A 23162-nucleotide genomic window follows, 5' to 3' on the forward strand; every position below is an offset into this window, starting at 1 on the left:
TCATAAATATTTAAGGTTTACATCTCTAAGAATGAAGGACTCTTTTTTTTTTTTTTTTTTTTTTGCGGTACGCGGGGCTCTCACTGTTGTGCCTCTCCCGTTGCGGAGCACAGGTTCCGGACGCGCAGGCTCAGCGGCCATGGCTCACGGGCCCAGCCGCTCTGCGGCATGTGGGGTCTTCCCGGACCGGGGCACGAACCCGTGTCCCCTGCATCGGCAGGCGGACTCTCAACCACTGCGCCACCAGGGAAGCCCTGAAGGACTCTTTTTATAAACATAATCATAAAAGCATTATCACACCTTTCACATTTAACATTTGATTCCTTAATATCATTCAGTACCCAGTCAAGTGTTCAGATTTTCCCCATTGTTTTATAAATTTTCAAAACAATTTATTTTTCATCTTTTGATCTGTTTTATCATTAATCAAGATTCAGTGGGGGGCTTCCCTGGTGGCGCAGTGGTTAAGAATCCACCTGCCAATGCAGGGGACACGAGTTCAATCCCTGGTCTGGAAAGGTCCCACATGTCACGGAGCAACTAAGCCCGTGCGCCACAACTACTGAGCCTGCGCTCTAGAGCCCGCGAGCCACAACTACTGAGCCCATGGGCTGTAACTACTGAAGCGCGTGCGCTCTAGGGCCCACGTGCTGCAACTACTGAAGCCTGCGTGCCTAGAGCCTGTGCTCCACAACAAGAGAAGCCACCACAATAAGAAGCCTGCCCACTGCAACAAAGAGTACCCCCTGCTCGCCCCAACTAGAGAAAGCCCACGTGCAGCAATGAAGACCCAACACAGCCAAAAAAAAAACATTAGATGAGATTGATATCTTGAAAATTGATAGGTTTCTTAAACTTCTTAATCTATAGAGTCTCACACTATTAGCTTTTTCTTACAGTTTATTTGAAGAAACCAGGCCACTTGACTGATAGTTTCCTACAGTCTGGATTTTGATGAGTACATTGCCATGGTGATTTTATTCATGAGGAAACAGACCCAGAGAGGTGGGGTTACTTACCTAGGATTACACAGAATCAGAGGCAGAGCTAGGATTTGAACTCAGATTCCTGATTGGTTTCGACAGGGACGGTTCATCTGCACTGGCCCTTCTTAAGAGGGAAATGTGGCCCATGTCATGACACTCTGCTTAACTTCCTGTGTTCATTGACGTTGAGCTTTCATATTTAACGAATTAACTCCAGCACTAAAACCGATGACATCTCTTTCTTCTAGGTTGCCAGCATACTTTGTTGTCCCCACCCCTCTTCCTGAGGAGGACGTGCCACGCTTCCAGGGTCATGGCATACCAGTAAGTGCATCTGGAAACCCTAAATGCATGGCTTGCTCATTGACCCATCCTGGCAGATTATCCTACTTAAAGCCCTTGGCTTTGGTATTAAAGAGTTTGTCCTCAGTCCAAGAGCAATCTAAAAATATCTTAGCGACTCCCTAGAGGAGCCTCTTTGACAATGAGGCTCCTGGGGTCAGAGTTCTAAAGTTTTCACAGATGCACTGGAGTTCTTAGCAGAGACATCTTTAAAGAGCTTTTGGGGGATTACAGGCCAGTCTGGTGTTGAAAGCCGGCCTAATTTAACACCTAAATTGTTTTGAGGCTGAGCCGACCCCCGTAAGGGTAGTAGAGTTTAAGATTCCTTTTGGCCCACACCATTAATCTTGAATGGGCATGGCCGAGTTTCCTCCCAGAGACAACATGGAGAGCTTACTTAATTTTCACAGAATAGACTGGGATGGGAGCCATGTTTAGTGTGTCACTGATCAAAGAAAGCAAGACTCTGGCAGTTATTCCAGTTTCTGATTGGCAGTTGGGAGTTGCCAAGCCTGCAGGGAATTGAGTACAGAATGAGAATTACAGACAAATGCTGTGCTGTATGCACATGGCTGGTTCACCAAAAAGGTCCCTCCTGTAATGGGAGGTGAGATGTCTCAGCAGGGGTCACATGCCCGGAAGTGTATGCAGGCCAGGTGGGTAATGAGTGTGGTTCTTGCAATGACCCAGAGACCCTCTGCCTGGATGAAGGGCTGGCTGCTCTTCTCTGCCAGCCCGTTTGTGCCATGTGGGAATGCGGGCCTGATCTTGCCAGATGTCCAGGCTTCTCAGGAGAAATCAGAGAGGTGGATTTTTATGTGAGTTTTCCCGATTTCTAAATGTGTGCAGCTGTTCACAACCACTTCAGATGTTTAAAAAACATGTCTTTGGGCCAGAGTTGGTTCACGTCCCACCAGTGTGCCACCTTTGATTTAGAGCAGTGGTTCTCAAACTTTCTGGTCTCAGGACTCTTTACACTCTTAAAAATCATTGAGAGTCTCAAAGAGTTTTTGTTTATGTGGTTGTATCTGTTGATATTTGCCATATTAGAAATTAAAACTGAAAAATTGCTTAATGTTTATTTTAGTAAAAAACTCATTACATGTTAACATGAAAATTTCTGTGAAAAATAACTGTATTGTCCAAAACAAAAAAATAGAATAGTACCGTTTTACATTTTTGAAAATAGAAGATAGCTACATTCTCACATCTTCTCACTTCCTTCAGTCTGTTGTGGTATGTTGGGGTGTGGTTGAAGTACATGAAGGAAATCCAGCCTCACACAGATGTGTATTTGGGAAAGGGAGGAGTATTTAATAGCCTTTTCAGAGAATATGAAAATATTATTCTTTGATGGTATACCGAAAAATTGCTAAGTGGTGGTTTCATAAAGATTAATTGCAATAAGGAATCTGAAAACATAGTCAGTGAACTTTTCTTTTTTTTTTTTTTTTTTTTTAAATATTATTTTATTTTATTTTATTTTATTTTATTTTTTTTTTTGCGGTACACGGGCTTCTCACCGCTGTGGCCTCTCCCTTTGCGGAGCACAGGCTCCGCGGCCACGGCTCTCGGGCCTAGCCGCTTCGCGGCATGTGGGATCTTCCTGGACCGGGGCACGAACCCGTGTCCCCTGCATCGGCAGGCGGACTCTCAACCACTGCGCCACCAGGGAAGCCCCAGTGAACTTTTCATTCACTGCTAAATTAAAATCCATTGGTCTGTCTTGTACTTTGAATGGATCTTAAAACATGCATGATTTAAAAACATAATACACTGGTCGTTTAGAAAGTATTAGCTCACTAGGTTATATAGGTCATACAAATATTTTTTTTTAATAAATTTATTTATTTATTTTTGGCTGCGTTGGGTCTTCGTTGCTGCGTGGGCTTTCTCTAGTTGCGGCGAGCAGGGGCTACTCTTTGTTACAGTGCGCAGGCTTCTCATTGCAATGGCTTCTCTTGTTGCAGAGCACGGGCTCTAGGCATGCGGGCTTCAGTAGTTGTGGCACGTGGGCTCAGTAGTTGTGGCTCGCGGGCTCTAGAGCACAGGCTCAGTAGTTGTGACACACGGGCTTAGTTGCTCCGCGGCATGTGGGATCTTCCCGGACCAGGGCTCGGACCCGTGTCCCCTGCACTGGCAGGCAGATTCTTAACCACTGCACCACCAGGGAAGTCCCAGGTCATCCAAATATTGACATGCTTTCTTAGATAAAAATCACATTTTTTAATATCATCCCTGTCTCATCAGGAAAGTCTTTAAATATTGGGAATTTGTCCAGCTAAAAAGGCAGAGACTAGTTTTACAAAGTTCTAATTTTTGCTTGAAAGTTCAACTCTTATCATTGGCAACAAATTGTCAGTTGTTTTCCTTAAGGGGATAGGCTCACTTCATTCTTGGTTTTTTTTTTTTTTTTTTTCCTAAAGAATGAATGTCTGCCAGATACCAAAGTCTGAACACCCGTAGTTTGTCTGTCATTCACTCTTTGAGTTACAAGAATACAGCAGCTAGCTCAGCTCTCAAGTTGGTCTCATAGGTGTTTTTCCCTGAGACAAACACTTCCATGCTTTGTTTCCACTCCATCACACAGAATATAAAAAATATTAGTATTAAATATTAAATGTAATAATCAGGATTAATATAATTCATAATGTTTAGTTCTTCATTATGGACATTCTGAAGTGAAACAATTTTCTTCAAGTTTGTGGCAGTGAAGAATACAGTGGCGGCCAGTGCTGTTGGTAGCAATACCTTGGTTGGTACCAAGGCACCAGCAGTTGTAACACTATCAGTGCCAATGTCAACACAGTGAAAAAGACAAATTATATCTTAGTAATATTCTCAGGCCACCTGTAAAGGAGGGTCTTGGGATCTGCAGACAACATTTTGAGAATGTTTTAGAAGAACAAAAATGAGGGTCTTCATCCGTCAGCCTTTCATAGATGACTCTAGGAGAAGGGGTATGCTCTGTGGGAAGAAACCAAGATGAATTGTCTGCACACTTGGGAATAGGCTGCTTCTCCATCCAGCATTATATGAAATTTCACTACTCTGTTCTAGCCAGGCCTTGGGGCTGAGAAGTAGAAACTGTCCTGAGAAGACCTGTCCTGAGGAGTCAGCAGCAGAACTTTGACAGAAGCTGTAGGAAGGCATTCTCATCTTATTAGATCAGCCTTAATTATGTGTCCTGAAAGTCGTAGTGGAGCTTGTGATGCATGAACAGTGGAAAAATATTACACAAAATGGAGTTCACACATTCACTCAGGGAGCACAGCTCTCAATACACATCACGGAAAATTTACCGCTGGTGGCAGTGGATGTGTTCACAGTTTTGTACAGCTATTATCGCTGGTCCGAGAACATTTCCGTGTCTCTGCTTTTTCACCCTGACTTTTCATCTAGTCTGGTCTTTCCTGCCTCCACTGAACTCCTGTTCGGGGAAGACCTGCATCCTTTGTGATTTCAGTCATACCCTTGCTGCCATTCTAGAGACTGTGGCCTCCTGGACCCTCTGCTGTACTCCAGTCCTGAGTATTTATGCTTTTGCTGCGGGGCTAGTGAACATTGCTACAGATTGTTCAGACCAAACAGCAGAGCGTTTTGTTTTGTTTTGTTTTGTTTTTAAGGGCTTCAAATGCTTGGCTTTTTATTTATTTGTTTGTTTGTTTGTTTATTTATTTTTGGCTGTGTTGGGTCTTCATTTCTGTGCGAGGGCTTTTCTCCAGTTGTGGCAAGCGGGGGCCACTCTTCATCGCGGTACGCAGGCCTCTCACTATCGCGGCCTCTCTTGTTGCGGAGCACAGGCTCTGGATGCGCAGGCTCAGTAGTTGTGGCTCACGGACCTAGTTGCTCCGCGGCATGTGGGTTCCTCCCAGACCGGGGCTTGAACCCATGTCCCCTGCATTAGCAGGCAGATTCTCAACCACTGCACCACCAGGGAAGCCCCAGCAGAGCGTTTTAATGGGATACGTGAAAACCGTGACCTTGCTTCCCTTGGGCCCCTGTTGGGCTCAGCAGCCTGTCGTTGAACTCCTTCTGGTTCCTGTGTCGTTCCTCCCCTCGGCCAGGGTAGCCATTTTTTCATCCTCTTTAAGTCGGCGATCCCACCCTTAACTCCCTTCCTGCCATCGACCACCTTTCCCTTAGTCCCGAGGGGTCCTTCCGCTCCGACCCAGACCTCTGCCTGGGCTCTGGACCTCCTCTGCCCCGGATCTGTCTTCCGTCGCTTTGCCCCTTCCGCGTGTATCTCCGGAGAGTCTGCTCTCTTGAAGGCACGCTCACGTCTCCCTCACCTGACCAAGCCCTTCCTTAACAGCTGAGCGCGGGCTTGTTCTCCTTGCCTGCACCGCCTGTATGTCAGGACTGTACTGATGCTCTCCGCTTGCCTCTGCCTCCTTTCCGCTTGCAGCAGGGCTTCTGCCCGCCCCCGCTCTGCTGCTGACCCTCAGAGTCACTGAGCCTGGGCGGCCCCCGTTCTCCGCACCGTCAGTCACGGTAGTTCTGGGTGCACCACCCCGCCCTTTTTTGCCTTTTAAATTCCTGTCTTGGCTTTGGAAACACGATGCTGTCTTGGTCCTCTTACCTTCGTAGTGGTTCCTTTCCTTCTTTCTTACGCTGCTTTCTAGCCTCCAATTGTAGAGGCTCCCCTAAAGCTCTTTGGCTCTATTAAGAGAGACACCTTAAGATGTACCAAATAATGTACAAGCTATTAGGTATAAAATAAGCTGCAAGGATGTATTGAACACCATGGGTAATATAGCCAACGTTTTATAGTAACTATAAGTGGAGTATAAGCTTTAAAAATTGTGACTCACTATATCATACACCTGTAACTTATATAATATGGTACATCAGCTATACTTCAATTTAAAAAAAACCAAAAAACAACAAAGATCTACCAAATAATGAATAGTCTCCCCCTTCCCTTTTTCTTTTTTTGTTTTAATAAACAGGATTATCACACTGATTCTTGTCTGTTGTCAAGTCATTCTTACTAAGAGCCCTGTGGCTCTTTCCCAGACAGAAATTGTACATATTACAATAGGAGAAGACATATGTCTTTTGCTAAATTCCTGTGAGACGTCTCTCTCTGACCAAGAATTTTGCTTGTTTTCTATTTACTGTTTCAAAGAGAGAATGTAAGGGAATTGTCCCTTTGTGCCTCAGCTGGGAGGTGACAGTTGAGCCCCAGATAGGAAATGAGCTGTGGTTGAATGTCACCAAGAGCAGATTCTTTCTGCCCCAGTAGAGGAGATAAAAGGCTTAAGAACACTGAACTTCCTAGAACCTGTCACGAGGCATGGCTAAGTGTCCTCCCCCATCTCAGAGTGAGCTGCACCCACCAGGGGGCAGGAGTGCCTGGGCATGACGTTGGAAAAGGGGGTAAGAGGGCAGCAAGGGGCCCGTCGATTTGTCTCACTGTTCCAGCACTTCCATCTCATTAGGAGCTTACAGAGTCGGTACTCTTCGGGCAGTTCCTGAAGCAGTTCTGCGTCCCTCTGGCCTCGCTCCGGGGTGGGCTCATGTCTCTTCCACTGAAGCTGGCAGGCAGCTCCTGTGTCCAGAGCTGCAGTCCTGCCTTCCTCTCCTAAGTCATAATCCTCATCTTGGGAGTCTCCTCAGTATCTTCGCACAGATGTCCTGTGGGCACTAGGCACCCAGCATACCCAGTACTGATTCATCATCTTCCCCTGAAACCCCAAACCGGTTCCTCTTTCTGACTTTCTAAGCGTAGTGCAGAGTATCGCCTGGGTTTGCTGATCTCTGATCTCCAGCCCAGGATGCTGCTGGCACACCAGTGTGTGGTCTGTACGGTGCAGATGACTGGCAAGAGGGGGCCTCTCTGGGCAGCTGAAATCCTCCTGGTCTGCCTTTGAGCCAGGGCCCGAAGGCTTGGTCAGCAGAGCAGTGCTAGGCTTTCGCCACTGTTGAACCCTTAACCAGACTTTTATACGGGGCACACAATCCCCAGCCGTACTCCCCGGCCCCAACCAGTCTTCCCCTCTTCTCCATTCCAGGCTCTCCTGGCAGATTACTTTGCCCCCAAATCAATTCTAATCTCCTTGTGTTCCTATACAGCAGAGCAAACAAATGAAACTCCCACTGTATCCAGAAAAATGCCTAAACACTTGAATCTGTCACTTATGGGCATTCGTATGATTTCTTTCTCTGTTGCCCTCCCTTTGTTGTCCATTGAAATTCCCTTCTGTGGTTTACCACATTCTACTTCCTATTATATTTGCACATTTATTTCCCCTTTTAGGATATAACCACCTTGAAGGTAGACGAAGTACCTTAGCCCTCTTTCCATCCTCTCACAACCTAATTCAGTGCCTTGCATGCACAAGTCTCTTACCAGTGTATGTTAAATAACCAACTTTCCATGCTCTCTTGTGTGGACTTTCTCCAATGCTGGGAGCTGCCCCCTTTGGGCCATCCAACTGGAGCACGGCCCTGAGAAGTCACTGCTGCACTGTCTGTGCGACTTGGGGAAGTTATTCGGTCTCTCCAAGCCTCAGTTTCTTGTCGTTAGTGGGGATAATACTTACACCTGTCTCAGAGTGTGACTGAGAATTAAATGACTTAATTCATGTAAAATCCTGAGATAATGAGCTGCACTCCAGTGATAGCCTCTATCCTAATAATCCTAATAATAATAATGATGATGATGATGTTGTTTTTATCATCATCATCCAGGTTCCCAGCACTAAAGCCAAGTCAAAAGGTGTATGTTAGGGCTTCCCTGGTGGCTCAGTGGTTGAGAGCCCGCCTGCCGATGCAGGGGACACAGGTTCGTGCCCCGGTCCAGGAAGATCCCACATGCTGCGGAGCGGCTGGGCCCGTGAGCCATGGCCGCCGAGCCTGCGCGTCCGGAGCCTGTGCTCTGCAACGGGAGAGGCCACAACAGTGAGAGGCCCACATACCGCAAAAAAAAAAAAAAAAAAAAAAAAAGGTGTATGTTAGACTATAAGCGAGTCTGAGTGTGACCACCTAGACCTGAGTTTCTGTTGTTGCTGTCTTTAAGACTAAAGCAGCCTTTTTCATTATGAGTATAACACATTTATTCCTTGGCATAACAAAGTTGAATATATCCAGCTATTTCATATTGAAGGTGTACATTATTTCCTTGTATGAATTCAAATGCTAAGCTTACCTGTCCTCTGTTACGTGGTTTACATTACATCTGGAAAACCTTTATTCCCCTTTGCAGATATGGTGTTGGTCCTGCCACAGCGGATGTGCCCTTTTGAAAATGTCAGCACTGCCCAAAGAACAGGATGATGGCATTTTACAAATCCAAAAGAACTTCTTGGATGGGTCGGTACTGTTGTACATTTTGTTATCGTTTAGTTAGCTCAGTTTTTGTTTTCCAAGAAGCAGGGAACAGTTTTTGGTAGTTGGTCCATTTCAGTTTACCTGCTGATAAAGCACTTAGTGCTGGGGATACAGTTTAGAGTGGTCGTCTTTAATCTGAAAGGAGTCAGTATAACATAATCATGAAGCACCTCAGCTGCATTGTTTTTAGAGACGCACGCTGAAGCATTTAGGGGGAAGTGGCATGATTTCTGTAATGTTGACAGTTGTCAAATCTAGGTCAAGGTATATGTCACTGTGTTATTCTTTTCTGCTTTACTGCATGTTTGAAAATTTTCAAAATTAAAAGTTTAAAAAAAAAACAACCCTAAACGGGGTGAATTAAAAAACAGAAAAGGAGGGCCTCCCTGGTGGCGCAGTGGTTGGGAGTCCGCCTGCCGATGCAGGGGATATGGGTTTGTGCCCCGGTCCGGGAGGATCCCATATGCCGCGGAGCGGCTGGGCCCGTGAGCCATGGCCGCTGAGCCTGTGCGTCCGGAGCCTGTGCTCCGCAACGGGAGAGGCCACAGCAGTGAGAGGCCCGCGTACCACCAAAAAAAAAAAAAAAAAAAAAACAGAAAAGGAGTAGACTTTGGAGTTAAATTGCCTTGGTTCAAATTCTGGCTCTTTCAGGTGATAAACTTCGTAATCTTGGGCCGGGTGGCTCTGCCCCTTGTTCCTGCATCCCCACCTCTGCTGGCTGGGAGCGGCAGCGGGCAGTAGTTGCCTCGTTGGGGAGGATTCAGCGGGAGCTCTTCACACAGATCTGGGCACCCAGGAAGTGCTCAGGAAAAATGAACTCTTTCTAACTCATGCCTGCTCTTCTAATCTCTTGTTACTTTTTGTTACCTAGAATTTATAAGACCATCCACAGGCCACCCTATGAAATTGTTAAAACTGAAGACCTGTCCAGCAACTTCCTATCGCTGCAGGAAATCCAGACGGCCTACTCTAAATTTAAACAACTGTTTCTGATAGGTGAGAAGAATGCCGAGCAAAAACTTTCTGTCAGATGGGGAAAGACATGCTGCGTGGATCAGGTGAAAGCCGGTGCCATTTCCCTGGGTTCCTCATGGCTGTACACAGAGGTTCCCAGCCGTGAGGGCTGGTGTCACGGAGTGGAGGGGCCAGTCACCACGGGGCCAGCTGCCCTCGATACACTTGCTGCCACCATTTTGCTCCAGGCTCTTAACACAGAGCCACTGTCCTCCTCTCTTCCTTCCCCAGTGGTGAGCGTTGAGCTTCTCCCTTAAAAGTTGTAGAACTGGGCTTCCCTGGTGGCACAGTGGTTGAGAGTCCTCCTGCCGATGCAGGGGACACGGGTTCGTGCCCCGGTCCGGGGAGATCCCACATGCCGCGGAGCGGCTGGGCCCGTGAGCCATGGCCGCCGAGCCTGCGCGTCCGGAGCCTGTGCTCCGCAACAGGAGAGACCACAACAGTGAGAGGCCTGCGTACCGCAAAAAAAAAAAAAAAAAAAAAAAAAAGTTGTAGAATTGTGCAATACCTGTATTCACCGGCTATTTTGTAAAGTGAATCATCTGTTTGTTTTCCTTAGTGGCTTATTAAATGGACTCCTCCCCCACCAAGTGGAAATATTTTATTTTACTTTTTTCTGGTTGAGCATATATATATATTTTTACAGTGTAAAAAACATTCAGTTAATCTGAAATGTGCAAAGTAGAAAATGAAATATACCCATCCTAGCCACCACCAATTCCCTGCCCAGGGTGCCCAGTGTGAACAGTTCAGAACTTGAGTCAGATTTAATCAAAGTCAGTCACCTGTTCATTCTCTTCACTCTTGAATGAGTGTTTACCCTCTGAGATTTGTCACACTTATAGGTAGCTTTTCCTAACTTTGACTTTTTAGCTAGTGGTCCGATTTAGGATTTATTCATTCATTCAGTCAACATTTGTTGAATTTCCATTATACACACTAACTATGCTAGGCATTGGAGATAAAGATGAATATGACACCGAGGGAAACAAGTGTGTACCTCTAATTAGAACACACTGTGCTATGTGTTATAAAATAGGTTTATAAAAAGCAGGCACCTGGCGGAGAAGTAAGAAATTGCACTAGTTGATCCAGGACTGTGATTCTCCGCTTCTGTTTTCACCATCCAGTACTTGCAGGGGTATCTGCCTTCTCATTGATTTGAGTTTGCACCTCTGACATGCAGTAGACTTCTGTAAAATGCAGGGCTTCTGTATCAAGGTGGGTTGGGGGGATTGTGTCTGGCGTGCAAGGTAAACGTGTGTGTTTAGGATTCCAGCAGAAGCTAGCTCTTCCCTCAGGCCTCCTTGGCATTAGGACGTGGCCTATTGCATCTTCCTCTTCTAAGAGCAGCAGCCTGGATGTCGACTCTGTCTGCCTAAAGCATGTTATTGTCCTTGTTGAGTTACAGGGTGGACTGTGGCTTAGTATACAGATTGTAGGGCACTTTTTACTTCAGCAATGAAAGTCTGTTTTTGACTACCACATCATTCCAGGGGTTTACAATTCAAAAACAATTTCAGCTGAAGGTTTGAAATGCTGGATTCTCAGCCTAGTCTGGGGCAGCGCCTCTGAGCAGCACAGGTTTTACAGCAGGCACATCAGCAAACAATGCCTGACTTCTTTACTCTTTTTCCTTTTTTCAGATAATAGTACCGAATTTTGGGACACAGATATAAAATGGTTTTCCCTGCTGGAAAGTAGCAGCTGGCTTGACATAATCAGGTATTTCAAGGCGTTGTTTTGCTCATGAATTACACAGTTCTCTAAGCCAAAGTAGTAAAGCAGGACTTCCCTGGTGGCACAGTGGTTGAGAATCCACCTGCCAATGCAGGGGACACGGGTTCAAGAAGATCCCACATGCCGCTGAGCAACTAAGCCCATGCGCCACAACTACTGAGCCTGCACTCTAGAGCCCACGAGCCACAACTACTGAAGCCCGCGTGCCTAGAGCCCTTGCTCTGCAACAAGAGAAGCCACTGCAATGAGAAGCCCGCGCACCACAACAAAGAGTAGCCCAAAGAGTAGCCCCCGCTCGCCGCAATTGGAGAAAGCCCACGCGCAGCAACGCAGACCCAACGCAGCCAAAAATTTTAGAAAAGTAGTAAAGCAACCTGACAAATAATTTAACTGTTTTCTATTTCATGGTTAAATATTGTTAGATCACATATTCTGTTCAGGGCTCAGCTGGATTTTACATTCATTATTTATTATTTCTGTGCACATCTGATAAGAATTTACAGACATGCTACCTGCCCATACAGAGATCTGCTCCCTAGACTACAGACTAGGGATGGGAAGGCTACAAAAAAGGGGGCATGGCAACCCAGCATTCTAATTGAGCAGCAGCGCTCACCCCCAGGGAGGAGTCTGGGGATTGAGAAGGGGAGGGATGCTGAGTTTTCTGGGTTTGTTTTTGTTTTTGGCCGCGACCAGGGGTGGAACCTGCACCCTCGCAGTGAAAGTGCGGAGTCCTAACCATTAGACCTCCAGGGAGTTCCCCGGATGCTGAGTTTTTACTGAATACCTTTTTAGAAGAACTCTGTATCTTATATGTCTCTTACCTGTTAAAATTTTTTTTTTACTATCATTAATGCCAATTAGTTATTTTTCATTTTGGAGTTAAGTAGAGATTCTGAGAGAACAGAATTTTATTCCCTTTCCTACTTCCTATTTTGAATAGCTTCTGTCTGTTGCCCTTAAGTAGAGGAGAGGGTAAAGGGAGGCGCAAAACAGAAATGATGACGGGGTGAGAGCAGGGGAGAGAACAGCTCTGAAGAGAAGACTCTTCCCTTCCACCTTGCTCAGCATCCTCTCTCACATCTGCCTGGGAGTTTGTGCAAAGGAGCCTGAGGCCTCCAAAAACTTTTTAACAAATAGGTTTTGAGGAGCCTGCTGCATGTCCCTTAATTTGAATATATAATTGCAAGTATTGTGATGAATGTTATAAAATAAAAGGACCTTTCCTTCCATGCGGTGGGTAGAGAAGGTGAGTGTCCCTAAGTGGGTGAAGAGCCCAGGGAGGCGCCACTGCTGCAGGGTTACCAGTGCAGAAGGCAGAGCTGCTGGCAGCGGCAACAGTTTCAAAGGGAGCTGCGTCGAGAGAGACAAAGGGATTTCAGGGCACACTGGGCCTTTCCAGCCACACCAACACATTTAGCCCATGACCTTGAGTTAACAAAATGGACCTGCAGCACAGCCTCCAGATGTGGGCGTTTCTGGGTCTTACTGGGACTCACCAACACACTCAGATACGAATTTGCAGTAAGTATTTCTAGTTTAGGAATCACGTAGCAACATTTTTACATCAATTTTGGAAATCCCTTCGGAAAATTTTAAGTTTCTAATAAGCAGATGAGTGTCTTGCAGTATCTGAATAGCATGAATGATAATTTCTTTCTTTTTTGGAGATCTTCAGCTTGAAACAGTAAATGAGATAGAAAACTGAAGATCATGTCAGACTGCCTCTAAATTTCTTATTGTTCATGATACTAAGCTCAAGAACTAATATCTGTTTTTCTTGCCTCTCTCCTATGTAGACGCTGCCTGAAAAAAGCAATAGAGATTATAGAATGTCTAGAAGCCCAAAACATGAACGTTCTTCTTTTAGGTAATATATTTAAAGCACAAAGGGTGGTTTCCTTTTTCCTTTACTTGGGATTCTGTTTCTGTATATAGAGATTTATGTAAGTGGAATCGTCTAGTAGAAGGAGCAAGCTGGTGTAGAAATCCTTCCCATTCTTTTTACCCTGACCTTGGAATGCTCTGCTCTGGATTTCATTGTTATAGTTTAAAAATAAATTCTTTCACTTGGAACTCGGCAGACCTATTCGCAACCCAAGAAGGAATTGTTTGGTATCTTTACCAAAGCTCACATTTCCTCATATTTTGAGGTTTTGTTTTATATTAACTCAGAGTTAAAATCTTTGGATGATCTTTTTTGTATGAAGAGACCCATGGATGGTTTAATTGTTATTTTTACATCTTTGTGTCTGACAACTTCGTGCAGTTGCCACAGAAACTTTGTGGACCACGATTCCCTTTTCTTCTGTAGACTTAACTTCCTGTACATGTGCACAGGATATACACACCCAGAATGTGTAAAAGAAGTGTAAACCTCATGCAACAAAGATTGTTGGTGGAATTGGTTAGATCTGAGCTAAAATATTATCTGCTGTTTTGAATATGTAAAGTTTCTTATAGCCCCATGCTTTACATTAAGTAGACTGTCTCATGCTTTCATACCCTCAGTCTTTTATCATTTTTCTGACACTCTCCATGACTGCTAGAATTTAGCTTCTGTGAGCAGACTGGAAATGTGTCTACCTGTGACTTCTGGACCTTCTGACTTAAATTTTAATACGTGCACTGAGCACCTCCCATGTACAGAGCTCTATGCCTCTGCCTTCTAGAAGTTTGCAACTTACTGAGTTTGAGAGAGCAGGCCTAAGGGTGTTCTTGAAAAAGATCTAATTAACAACGGCAGAATAGAGTACTAAGTAACTGGTGAAAAGGAGGGATAAAGATTGGGAGGCTGAGAGGTGCAAGTACCCCGAGCCCGACTGCACCAATCCCAGAGTTGCGTAAAATGAAATAGGAATTTTTAGCAGGTGAGGCTGAGCTGTCCCTCACTCCCCGAAGGACCGCCGAGTCGCACCTCTGAAATCTCATTCTCTAGCTGCTCTTCCTAGGACTCGCATGTGTACTGTTATCACCCTTCATACGCAAGAAGGAAGATTCTCTTAAAAAATGAAACTTGTTTTGAAAGGTGATAGCACAAGAAAGACAAATACAAACATCTGTTTCTTCTGAACCCATGTGTTCCCATTGTTCAGGCTTGTTTCCTGGAGAAGAAGTAGGAGCACAGTGTAAGCGTGGCTCTGTAGTGTTTCGTGACCCCAGGGTCAGGAGGAGAGTTTAACAGTGCGAACACCTCCCTACGTAGAATTCGTTCTGAAGTTTCTATAAACCCACTACTACCAGCACCATTGTCCTCGTGGACATTTTAAAATAGCACCTTGAGTCACACTTCTTTGTGTACAGTAGAAACCACAGGGATATAGACCTTGACTTTTAGGACCTTTAAACTCTAAGACAAATGCGTGGATGTAGATGTATGTTTTTATTTGCTATGAGTCATTTATGGTGAACGAGGATGTGAGCAGAATTTTCATCGTGTGGGTTTTGTACCGTGCACTCCAGGGTTGGGCACATGGCTTATACTTACTGTGGAGGGCTTTTCCTCTAGGCTAGGCAGAAAGAAGCAGGCCCCTCTGTGCTCCCAGACAGAAATGCAAAGAGCCGTAGAGCTGAGAATCAGCGCATTTTGGTGCAATCCAGGAATGCTGCCCTTTCTCCGAAGCAGAGGTAGTGGAGGAAAGGTGGCTGAGAAGCAGTTTTGCCTTGGAACAATGAGTTCAGTGATGGAGACCCTGACACACCAGCTGGAAGGGTTTTGAACTTGGTCTGTGGAGCCCAGCAAGTGCCATGATGTATATGATTGTGCCCTCCTCGTGTAGCACATTTGGACCCCGCATTCTGACAGTGGGTTTGCCATTGCTGCATTTATTCATCAGTAACAAATCCATCTTTAGTGCCAGTGTGTGCTGGAACTGGTGCCAGCCAGGCTAGAAGCTATTTGTCTCTCAATCTGAAAACATTACCTTTTTTCCCCACTGGCCCCGGCCTTCCGAGAATTAGAGTTTGACTGTCAGTGGTAGGCGCTGGTGTTGAGGCCCCTGCTGTTACCTGTGCCTGTGCGGGCCCTCTGGGCTCTTTAACACTTGGTACCCTCCTTCCTCTCCGCGCTGCTGCTGGGCATCCCCCCACCCCAGAGGAGAACGCTTCCGACCTCTGCTGCCTCGTTTCCTCTCTGGTGCAAGTGATGATGGACCCCCACTGTCGAACCAGGTTCGGTTTCCAGAGCCTTGTCCAGAAGGAGTGGATCGTGGGCGGGCACTGCTTCCTGGACCGCTGCAACCATCTACGTCAGAGTGACAAGGAGGAGGTGAGTGTCCCCATCACAGACCCGGCAGCCATGGGGAAGCAGAGCCCCGTCTCTTCATTCATCTGTCTTCCGACCGAGGGCTCCTGCCTGCAGAGTGCACACCTCTTAGGGGCTGGTCAGGAAGGCTGAGGTCAGTGCACTGCTGGATGCCTTTCAATGCTTGAAACACTATTGAAACTCTTCCCAGGGGAAAGGGGTGTTTACTAACAGGTGTGTTCAGAGTCTTCTCTTCTAAATTGTGTACCCCAGGGGGCTATTATATTTCATGGTGGAAGTAATACTGATTTGTAAAACTTAAATAAAAATGAACTCAGTGAGAGAGATTCCCACAGTTTCTGATAATTTAGTCTTTGCAAAAAAAAATGAACATTTAGGGTACAAGTTTCCTACAGAAAATGCATAATAACACAAAGTAAATTTTCCTTGCAATAAATCCTTTCAAAATAAAGCACAGGGTTATGTGAATGCTATCCAGTACCAGGGCCTTCGCCATGGTAGCTGCAGGGCTGGGCCTCTGAATTCAAGCACTGGAGAGTTAGCGTTACAGTTCAGTTAGCGAAAATGAGCCCCCCAGGTTGGGGTGTACTTGTCTAGGTTACAGCGGTGCAAACTCCTTTGGCTGCATTATTAACGACTGTGGAAAGAAAAATGAAAACAGGTGAACTTTAATTAGATCACCTGCAGAGCTAACGTATGCTAGCAGGGCGACTGGTGGTTTTTCTTACCCCAGATAATAAGCACGTCTGTCTGCGGTGCTGGACAGCTTGACACAGCGGCTGTGGAAACAGAGACGTGGCTCTTGCCCATAAGGGCTTGGTGTGTCCTGGGAGACCCAGCCCCCTCCCATTAGGCCTGCAGTTTCTTTCAGGCCTGTTCTGTACTCATCCGTGTCCCATTGGGCTGAATGGACATCACCATCTTTCAGTCTTGAAAGGGACCTTGCGTTTCTGAGATACTAATTTGAAAGGTTAATGGGACTCAAATAACATGACGGGCAGAAAGAGCTGATACTGTGTGGGGAAGAGTGTGCTTTTTTTTTTTTGACGGTACGCGGGTCTCTCACTGTTGTGGCCTCTTCCGTTGTGGAGCACAGGCTCCGGACGCGCAGGCTCAGCGGCCACGGCTCACGGGCCCAGCCGCTCCGCGGCATGTGGGATCTTCCCAGACCGGGGCACGAACCCGCGTCCCCTGCATCGGCAGGCGGACTCTCAACCACTGCGCCACCAGGGAAGCCCCCAGTGTGCTTTTGTATATCTCGTATAGTTTGTATATCTTGAGAAAAGGGGGACTGACAGGCACCGTGTCTAGTGGGGCAAGAGCCCGAGAGCAGATCAGGTCTGTTTACCCAGCGCTGGGAGGAGTCACCCGTACTCTGTGAGCCCATTTCCCTGACTGTACAATGAGGTCCAGACATTTTACGCTCTATTTAAGTACACTCTTGAACATAAAATGAGGTGTGAAATAAAGTTGCCCATGTAGACCTTTCTTTTCATCTCAACACTAACATACTGGAGTTTTGATAGAAAACTGGATGGTCTGCTTTGTGATGTAATTGACGCAGCACTGAACTTTGATTCAAGAGCTGGCTTCCCAGCTCCCGCCTCTCAGGAGCTGCATGTGAGACCTTGGCCAAGCTCGGGAAAGGAGAGACCGTGATGTGGCCTGTCTTGTCCACCTGACAGGGTCACTGGTGATTGGAGGAGGAGCACTTGGGGATGACAAGGCACCCTCGAAAACTCTCATCTCTGCTATTAGAGGGCTTGCCTCTGAAGCTAATAACAGAGGCCATCGGTTAAAAAAAGTGCATTTGTGAAAAATGTTAGAAACTCATTTTTGCTGCTGCTGCCTTCTCTCCCATCCTCTTTCTCTTCTGGGTCCTCATTGTCAGGGGTGTGGAGAAGGGAGTATCCACGATATTTGAAGTAATTAAGTAGTATTTCTTGGTAATACAGTGCTACTAATGAGAAGAATGGAATTCTGTGGGGAACAGCATTTCATTTGTTGAGGTTCAGAGCTAGTGTTCCCTGTTACCAGGATCAGTTGCAAGTGCTCATCTGTCAGTGCTGATTGACAAGGAGATTTTTACATCATCTCAGGAATGTCTTTCACGCAGAGAGGTCCTGCCAAGTCCTGATGTTAATCCACGGGTGTGTGGTTTCAGTTGACCAGATTTATCGCCGGGAATGGGATGGAGTTGAGAATGTGAATCGCCCGGAATGCGTTTCTCAGAGAATATAGTGCCCGGGAGAGGTTATTCCCCAGCTGTCCAGGTGGCTGCCCCGAACCCAGGACCGCTGGCGCCCCTCAGTCACGTGTATCTCGTTTTCACGTAGGTTCCCGTGTTCCTGCTCTTCTTAGACTGTGTCTGGCAGCTGGTGCACCAGCATCCCCCGGCGTTTGAGTTCACGGAGACGTACCTGACCGTTTTGTCAGATAGCCTGTACATACCTATCTTCAGCACCTTCTTCTTCAACTCGCCTCATCAAAAAGATACCAACATGGTAAGAGTCCCTCTTAGGAACCTGTGTATTGAAGAAGCCATGTCTCACAAGTAGGGTGCGAGAAGATTGATGATAAAAATGATAATTTTGTGACACTGATTATATGCTGGGCCCTGTTCTGAGTGCTTTCCGGGTATTGATATTTAATCCTCCAGCACCCTGTGGGTCTGAATTATTATTATCCCTCTGAGGAGCTGAGGCACTGAGGCAGTGAGTAACTCGCCCCGGGTCACATGGTAAATACTGGAGCCGGGAGCAAGTGTCAGAGCCAGGAATGAAGCAGATGAAAAGTTGCCTTTGTGAACAGGTCAGATGCCTTCTCTTCCACTTGCCCGACGCCTGGAATGCCTCTGAAGAGAGTGGTGGCGGAGCAGGGAAGCTAGGCTTTCACTTTCCGTCTTAAACGTCTTCAGTCTCCCTTGAGGCCGCGCTCCCAGGCCCTTAAGTCTGCACCATCGCTGCTCTGACCAGCCCTCTGGGGGCCTCGGGGTTTGCTGGAGCTGGCCCTCCAGTGGGATTTTACCATATCCCACAGGGAGTGGGAAACAGAACCCCAGGCTCCACTCACACAGCCTCGCTGCTCACCAGCTTCGTGACCTCAGGCGGTCACTTCCATTTTCTGAGCCTCAGTTTCCCCAAAGGTGAATTGGAAAAATAGGAGTGACCTCACAAGGGTGCTGTCCTGGGAGACCGCGGCTGGCACGCGGCCCGCTGGAAGCGGCGCGTCCTGCCCCTCCCGACGCAAAGCCGTCGGTGCGGTGAGCAGCCGTGGGAAGGCCGGCTCTCAGGGCAGGCGGGGCGCGCCTTCCTGGGGCCCGTCTCCCAGCGCCGTGTTTGCTTTCCTCAGCCCCGCTGGAAGCGCCGTGACCTGTGCTTGTTTTGGCAGGGCAGGGAAAACCAGGGTGCACAAAGCAAGCCTTTGAATCTCCTCACCGTGTGGGATTGGTCTGTGCAGTTTGAACCCAAAGCCCAGACGTTGCTCAAAAACCCTCTTTACGTGGAAAAGCCAAAACTGGACAAAGGCCAGCGGAAAGGAACGCATTTCAAAGTAAGATGTGCACATGTCTAACCCCCTTCGTCTGCGCAGAGATCCCCATGTCTGTAAGGATGAGAGTTACACGGACACAGTCTGCAGAGTCGAGATCGTGACGGGCAGATTGTCAGGGCCCCTGAGAATCCTTTGCCTTCAGCAGGCCGACGTCTGTCCTGATGAGACATGGCCGTTAGCTGAGTGTCGCCGGGGCTGCTGCGTGGAATCGAGCGTCTCGCCCCTGCCCGCGTGCGGTTGGTAGAGTAGGGGGGACGGCGATCATGGGGTGGGCTCTGCGCCGTCTGTACCAGTTCACATCTTCAATAGCCAGGCCTCTCTTCACGCTAACAATGGTGTTTGCGGCTAACGTGTTCTGTCAGGGGCCACAAAGTCTCTGGCACAACTCCCCGCATGCTGTTGGAGCTCGAAAACAGCCACAGACGCCCCGTAAGCAGACAGGCCTGGCTGTGTTCCAGTATTTACAAAAGCAGGCACCAGGCCAGATTGGACCCGCGGGCTGTTGTTTGCAGACCTGGGCTGAAAACGACAGGCATCAAATTATTTGGGCCTCCCTTCAGATATTTGTTCCTGACCTTACTAGTTATTAACCCTGACGTTCCCTGGGTGATGCGTGATTTACATGGCATTTCCCGTTCAGTCTCCTGACCTGGACCCCCTGCCAGCCCCCTGACCCCATGAAAGGGAGAGCGAGGTGGCCGGTCACAAGTCGGTGCGCGTCACTGCTTTCTCCACCGCCATCCTTGTGATCCCGCCATCCCACGGGGCTCCTGGGAGCCCAGCCCGTCCTGCTGTGGGAGGTGGCTCCGTTCTAAAGGGGCTTGGGGACCCAGGTGAGCCAAAGCCAGCACTCACAGAAGGCACAGCTGCTGGATAACTTAGAGCTGATGCTTCGCCCTACAAGGGTCCTCAGGCCCAGGCTGGGTGTTTGCCCTCCTGGCTCAACCTCTTTCCTGTCTGTCGGGCCAGAACTGCCCTGCGCTCCAGAACAGTTTGGCCGGAGGTCAGTTTTTGTCAGCGTGCTGTGCCCCCTGGTGGCTGCACACACACTTCCCGCCCGGTCAGGATTGCAGAGCTGCCCCAGGCCGGAGGGGTAAGGGCCCTCAGAGACGGAAGGGAGGAAATAAAAGCTCCACCCGGTAAGACTAGAGTCCATTTCTCTGCCCAGGCCCCTTTGTTCTAAGTGTCCCTTCTCCTTGTAGACGGGAGCGGAGGGCCTAGGTTCCAGGAGCTGGCCAGTGGGAGAGGCTTCAGCTGCAGGGTTGGGGCGTCTCAGCTTGTACTAGCTAATGCAGAGCTGGCGCTGGGCCAACGAGGACCTGTGAAGCCGTTTGGTGAGGCATCTGGGCGTCAGGCTTGGGGCGTCTTGTTGAGTGGACAGGTGGCCTTGGAGTAGTTCTGTAGAGACCAAAGAGCCGTGGCCGACCAGCACGATGCACTGCCCTGGGAATTACCACTCGTGACCATGGGGTCCACTCAGGTGTGGGGTCCCAGCCTCAGTCCTAGGCCTTGACCAGGCTCCGGGGGCACAGTGCTGCTCACACCTGGCCCGTCAGGAACGCTCCATTCACTTAGGGCTTCAGAGAGGGGCTTGCAAGACAAGGAGAGCTCTGTTAAGAGTCCGGGCTCTGGAGCCAGACTGTGGTCGTGAAACCACGTCTGGCACTTGGTAGCTGGGGCCTTTGCAGTTACTTAACCTCTGTGCCTTAGTTTTCTCATCTGTAAAATGGGGCAGTAATAGTGACTTTGAGAACTGGGTAAGTGGTTGCACGTTAAGTGCTGAGCACAGAACCCGGCAGGCAGTGAACACTCTGTGGCTGTTAGGTTCCACCTGCTTCCCCTGGTGCCTGACTCACCTGGATCACTGGGGAGAAGAGGCCGGCCCCCGACTCCTGGCCTTTGGCTCTTCTGCCCCCAGATGGAAAGTCACAAATCCTGGTCATCTCTGACTTGGGGTATTGTGAATGGTTTTGCTCTCTACTTTGTATTTTTATTGTTGTTCTACATTCCATAATAAGGAAATGTGTTTTATAAGGAAGAATGACTGGCAGGAACGTGTTGGAGAGTTAGGAGGCCAGCCCCAGCATAAAACTGTTATCTATTCTGATCTCAAATGGACGCCTCAGGAGCAAAAGAGCTGGAGAGAAACAGCTTCTCCTCAGAGTTTTACCTTCTCCTTTGGGCACCAGGGATCCCTTGTAACCGTCTTTACCGCCTTCACAACCCTTTCGCAGTGCATCCCCAAACACGGCCCCTTGCTTTGGCTGCAGGGAGAATTTCCGAGGAGGGCAAAAGTATAAATGCTCTCACAGTTTCTACTTCGTGCAGCTCATCAGACAAGAACATCCAGCCCGCTTAGCCAGTCCTCAAGTTTCTCTTGCTCCCGTCTGTCTCTTTGTCCAGAATCTTTTTTTTTTGTGGTACGCGGGCCTCTCACTGTTGTGGCCTCTCCCATTGTGGAGCACAGGCTCCGGACGCGCAGGCTCAGTGGCCATGGCTCACGGGCCCAGCCGCTCCGTGGCATGTGGGATCTTCCCGGACCGGGGCACGAACCCGTGTCCCCTGCATCAGCAGGCGGACTCCCAACCACTGCGCCACCAGGGAAGCCCTGTCCAGAATCTTTTTGACTTAGGCTTGACCTCCCACTGGATGCCCAGTAGCCTACAAGTTAAGCCTACAAATTATTCCATTGGAGTGACAGGCTCTTCAGGTTGTCGGCACCACTTCCTCACAGGTGTTCAGAATATTGTGAAAGCGAACACCCTAAAGTTCTCAAAGAAGAAACATTTTGCTCCTTTCAAAAATGAATAGGCCTCATCCCCAAACTCCCCTAAATCATCGTCACCCTATCTCAACGTAAGCTTGTCCTTCACAAGTACTTAACGCCCCGCACCTGGTTTTACCCATTTGTTTATACAGCCAGTGTGCATCCGCCACGTGCATTGTGGCATAAACAAGAATCCCCTGCCCGCCCGCTGCTGCTTTCTCTCTGTGTGTGATAGCGTTGCAGTGAACTCATGTTCACGGGGCAGTTCTGATGTCTCATGACTTCTGTTAAAGCAGGATTCTGCCTTGATGGGAACAGCTGTCACCGTGCTGTCCGGCTAACCAGAGATTTTTATTTGTGTTTTCTTTCTCTCAAAGCATCAACGACAACTTTCTTTGCCACTCACCCAATCTAAATCATCTCCCAAAAGAGGATTTTTCAGGGAAGAAACAGATCATTTAATTAAAAACCTTCTGGGCAAGAGAATTAGCAAACTGATTAATTCCTCTGAGGAGCTGCAGGACAACTTCCGGGAGTTCTACGACAGCTGGCGCAGCAAGCCCCCGAACTACCACGGGCTACTGCTGCCTCACATCGAGGGGCCAGAGATCAAAGTATGGGCCCAGCGCTACTTGCGGTGGATTCCGGAGGCCCAAATCCTGGGTGGTGGCAGAGTGGCCACCCTGAGCAAACTCTTGGAGACGATGGAGGAAGTCCAGCGCCTACAGGAGAAAATCGAGGAGAGACACCACAGCCAGGAGGCCCTCCAGGCAGAGGCCGCCTCGCTGCTGAGGACCTCGGCCCGCCTGTCCTCCTTGTTCCCTTTTGCGCTGCTGCAGCGCCATTCCTCCAAGCCAGTCCTGCCCACCAGCGGGTGGAAAGCTCTGGGAGATGAAGAAGACTTGGCCAAGCGAGAAGATGAGTTTGTGGATCTAGGGGATGTGTGACTGGTCTGCTCCGTGACTCTGAGAGAGGAGTGTCACAGGCTGAGGCAGGAGCCAGACACGTCTGCTGTCTGCTTCGGGCCGTCACGCTGGAGCTGACTGCTGGGAGGAAGCCTGGGCCTTCAGGAAAAGAGCTGGTCCTCATTTCCCACCCACCCCCCATGGTTCTGAAAGACTATGCAATGAAAACCATAGCTCTCCTGTTATTAGTGGAAAGG

General features: G+C 48.2%; 1 protein-coding gene across 4 annotated transcripts in view; it reads left to right on the forward strand.

Annotated features, from left to right (window-relative positions):
• The window catches only part of MTMR12 (myotubularin related protein 12), a gene marked incomplete at both ends in the record, with an annotated part of 66378 nt that extends 43431 nt beyond the window's left edge, over positions 1 to 22947 (forward strand). For 2 of the 4 annotated variants that reach the window (XM_079702202.1, XM_079702203.1), the window contains 9 exons: positions 1235 to 1310; positions 8539 to 8645; positions 9535 to 9659; positions 11324 to 11402; positions 13217 to 13287; positions 15512 to 15684; positions 18018 to 18185; positions 19072 to 19233; positions 22378 to 22947. In XM_079702202.1, coding sequence (XP_079558328.1) covers positions 1235 to 1310; positions 8539 to 8645; positions 9535 to 9659; positions 11324 to 11402; positions 13217 to 13287; positions 15512 to 15684; positions 18018 to 18185; positions 19072 to 19233; positions 22378 to 22947 — 1531 coding nt within the window. The remainder of the gene's footprint in view (positions 1 to 1234; positions 1311 to 8538; positions 8646 to 9534; positions 9660 to 11323; positions 11403 to 13216; positions 13288 to 15511; positions 15685 to 18017; positions 18186 to 19071; positions 19234 to 22377) is intronic. The other 2 variants (XM_079702204.1, XM_079702205.1) reach the window with 2 other exon arrangements.
• Between the last annotated feature and the right edge of the window lie 215 nt (positions 22948 to 23162).

The sequence above is a fragment of the Hyperoodon ampullatus genome, assembly GCF_949752795.1.
Source record: "Hyperoodon ampullatus genome assembly, chromosome: 4".
NCBI lineage: Eukaryota > Metazoa > Chordata > Mammalia > Artiodactyla > Ziphiidae > Hyperoodon > Hyperoodon ampullatus.